This window comes from Brassica oleracea, chromosome C1 (assembly GCF_000695525.1).
Source record: "Brassica oleracea var. oleracea cultivar TO1000 chromosome C1, BOL, whole genome shotgun sequence".
Taxonomy (NCBI): domain Eukaryota; kingdom Viridiplantae; phylum Streptophyta; class Magnoliopsida; order Brassicales; family Brassicaceae; genus Brassica; species Brassica oleracea.
Window position 1 is genome coordinate 17,724,310 of NC_027748.1, and position 3,777 is coordinate 17,728,086.

The 3,777-nt window shown below is 32.1% G+C and overlaps 1 protein-coding gene across 1 annotated transcript in view; it reads left to right on the forward strand.

Moving 5' to 3' along the window:
- The window catches only part of LOC106343057 (alpha-amylase 1), a 4,456-nt gene extending 2,490 nt beyond the window's left edge, over nt 1-1,966 (forward strand). Inside the window, exons 4-5 of the mRNA XM_013782185.1 lie at nt 809-1,180; nt 1,577-1,966. Coding sequence (XP_013637639.1) covers nt 809-1,180; nt 1,577-1,828 — 624 coding nt within the window. The 3' untranslated portion in view covers nt 1,829-1,966. The remainder of the gene's footprint in view (nt 1-808; nt 1,181-1,576) is intronic.
- The last annotated feature ends 1,811 nt before the right edge of the window (nt 1,967-3,777 follow it).

The following is a 3,777-nucleotide window of genomic DNA, read 5'->3' on the forward strand; positions in this document are numbered from 1 at the left end:
GTAAAGATATTAAAAATATTCTAATTAAAATATGTGAAATTTAATATAGTTTTAAGGAAACTGTCAAAATAAAAACAAATTACACATAAAATAATCATGATTTTTGTAAACTGAGCGGATCATTATTTATATAATATCGTACACGAAAGAAATTTTTTTGTTTTTAAAATTATCTAATTAACTCTATACTCATTTTTTTATATAATATCACACATTCGTAAAAAAATAGATAGTTTAAGATGCAAAAAAAGTATTTACTTAATGAATATAATATGAACGAATATTACAAATACATCATTTAATAAAATAAATAATTAAAAACTGAAAATTCATACCCGCGGAATCTAGTTTTATTATTAAAAGACAAACCAAATTGAGAACTATTCAAACCGAAATTTCCTTGGTCCTTTAGCGGATAATAAACACCCTGGTAGCCAAAATAGGCGATCTAAATCGAACCGAATAGCCAAAGCCAAACATAAGTTTTGGTGGTAACATTTGTTCAAAAAGAAAATCGAAGATTTAGACTAAGTTTCTCTTAGCCTAGTATTTTTAAAAGATTTAAGATTAAATTTTGAAGTTTGTTTTCTATTAATAAATAAAGATTACTTTAACGTCAAAAAGAGTATACAAATTTCATTAAAAACAAAAGACCTAACCAAATTACACCACCTTAACCATTGTCTGATCAAGTGATCAGATTTAAGCTGCATAAGTTTTGTTGGTAGATAGTTTTGAAAAATCGTATTGTGGTAGTACGTACTATCGGTGTTTCCACTGCATTATCACAAAATCTTGTTAATTGCAGAATACTTCACCCGATTTTGCGGTTGGTGAGAAATGGGACGATATGAAGTACGGAGGAGATGGTAAACTGGAGTATGATCAGGAGGAGCATCGCTCGGGTCTTAAACACTGGATCGAGGAAGGTGGTGGTGGTGTACTGACAGCTTTTGATTTCACGACGAAAGGGATCTTACAGTCTGCAGTAGGAGGTGAGCTTTGGAGACTAAAAGACTCTCAGGGAAAGCCACCCGGTCTTATCGGAATCATGCCCGGAAACGCAGTGACGTTCGTAGATAACCACGACACTATCAGACCAAACTCGTGGGCTTTTCCTTCGGATAAAGTCTTGCTTGGATACGTTTATATTCTTACTCACCCTGGCACCCCTTGCATCGTAAGTAGATTTCATTAAAACTCCTTAATTCTTGTCTACTTTTGTATGAAAGTCTTCTTGCTTGGTTTGTTAGTTTCTGGTTTGGTCATCGGTTTAGCTTTCGGTTTACTAGTTTTATAGAAAATTACATTACTTCGCTTTCAGTTTGATACTTTTGTTTGGTTTTGTCTGTTACGGGTTTAGTATTGGTTCGGTTTTAGATAAAGGAACAACTTGTTTTTGGTTTTGTTTGGTTACACAAAATCAAGTTTTGCAGGCTTGGTTTTGGTAAGATAATAAACACATTTGTTTAGTTTCTGCAAGCCATTTCATTTCAGATTCCAAAACGGTTTGGGTATATATTGCAGTTTTTAATGTAGTTATCCAGTATGCATGACGTGATGTTTATTGTCGCAGTTTTATAGTCATTACATCGAATGGGGTCTAAAAGATAGTATCTCGAAGTTGGTGGCGATCAGGAATAGAAATGGTATTGGTAGTACAAGCTCTGTTATGATCAAAGCGGCCGAGGCGGAGCTCTACTTGGCTATGATTGATGAAAAGGTTATCATGAAGATTGGGCCAAAACTGGATATAGGAACTCTCGTTCCTCCAAATTTTGTTTTAGCCTATTCAGGTCTTGATTTTGCTGTATGGGAGAAGAAGTGACACAATTGCTCGATTTCTCCATAAGTAAAAAAGAGAGTAATCACTGTATGTTTTTCCTTGAAAGAAAAAAGGATGGTGGTACTAAGATATATAGTTTAATGAAATAAATGACGAATAATAACTCCGTAATTAAAATAACCAGAGTTTCTAATCTAATGATCGGCAGTTTTGCAATATACTAATGTCATACCGCTCAAACCAAATTGAATTTTGCGTATCGCGACAAATCGATATATTCCCTAAAGCTGCTTCAATATCTACAAACTAGTGTGGTAATCCGCAAAGTGTGGTGATCTGCTGCGTCCTGTGTGGAGTGAAAAGATTAAAAGAGATTATAACTTTTAATCAACATATATTAAAAGCTCTTAACAAAACATTGATTCACCTTAGGCCCCAATATTTTTGAAAAAAATTATATATAAATAGGCTCCAAAATTTTTAAAAAATATTTTTAAATCTCCCAAATTATTGAAATATTTACTAAATCTTCTAAGACCTCCAAAATCTTAGAGCTGGTCCTGATTAAAAGGTAAAATCCATAATCACATATAATACATGTTATATAATAGAAGATCTAAAGTTTGATAAGAAGTAATGAAAAAACTACAATTTAGGTATGTTTAGTAGAATATCGGGTACCAACAATTTAATTACGAACAACAAACAGTAATAGTCTTATTAATGCATTTGATTTGTTATAGTTTTATTAAATTTTAACTGTTTCGTGAGTACATAAAAATTGTGAAAGAATAAATGTAATTTCAAGTAAATAATATAAATTTCCAAATTAAGTGGGTCGATTATTACAGCGGATCAAAATATGGGCCATTATTGCATACACAAATCTGCTAACAAACATCCTCGAAGTTGTGATACCGTAGATAATTAGTTCACGTCATGTATATATAGTGATAACTAATAAGGTTAATTCCATCTCGATTTGAAAGAAAACGAATATTATATCGCCAAAATTTTAGTCCTAATAATCTCTAACTTTTAGTTTAGAATTTAAAATTTTTGGAAAGTATATAATTAAGGAATCAACAAATAGGAAACAATATTAAGGAATCCAATAACTTTTATGGTCAAAATTATTTATCTGTCACCATTTATATTGATTGCCTAGTTAAGAAGTCTTAGTACTTAAGATAAGGGATTGCAAAAACTAAATTTAATATCGTACAATCAGTCAAGAGAACGTACCAATTATATAGGGCTTTGATGGTCCTTTTCACAAAATTCAAAGTCAAACCTAAAGCTAACTCATGCTTTTCTTGGATTTTTCTTTTGTCTTATTCACCCCACAAGTTCATGATATTCACGAAAATACCATCAATTTTTTTTTTATTTATTTTTTCCGAAAATGACATTTTTACTCTTTCACCCTCATTATCTTCAAGTAATTACAAGATTGTCATTGTCATCAATACCCCAACCACCATGAACAACCAATTTGAACCTCTTAATGCACCTAAAATCGATTTACACACTCTCTTTCTCACTTGTTATGAACTAAAAACAACATCTCTTTCACTTTGCCTCCATATTCATCCAAAAAACTCAAGCTTTTGATTCAAAAATTTTTATGGTTTATAGAGCCATTCAAGCATACTATTCTTGGTGGGTTACTTTCGTTTGAGATTCTGGGTGGTTGGAGAAGACTCTGTGTGCTAAGGAAGTCATCTCACTAGTTTAAGGTATGAAATTGAAAATTTTTCCAGATCTGTTTGTGTAGAAGACTTACCCGTAAGTAGTCTGGCTGTAGAAGACTTACGGGTAAATCTTCTGGTCAAAACGGATGACTTACATTTAAGTCATCATCCTTGTTTGTTAAAAAAAGATCTAGAGAATACCCTAGACGACTTACTGATAAGTCGTCTAGGATAAATGAGTTAGTTTTGCATCTGACTGAATTGTGTCAGATATTTGACTTTTCCTGGACGACTTAC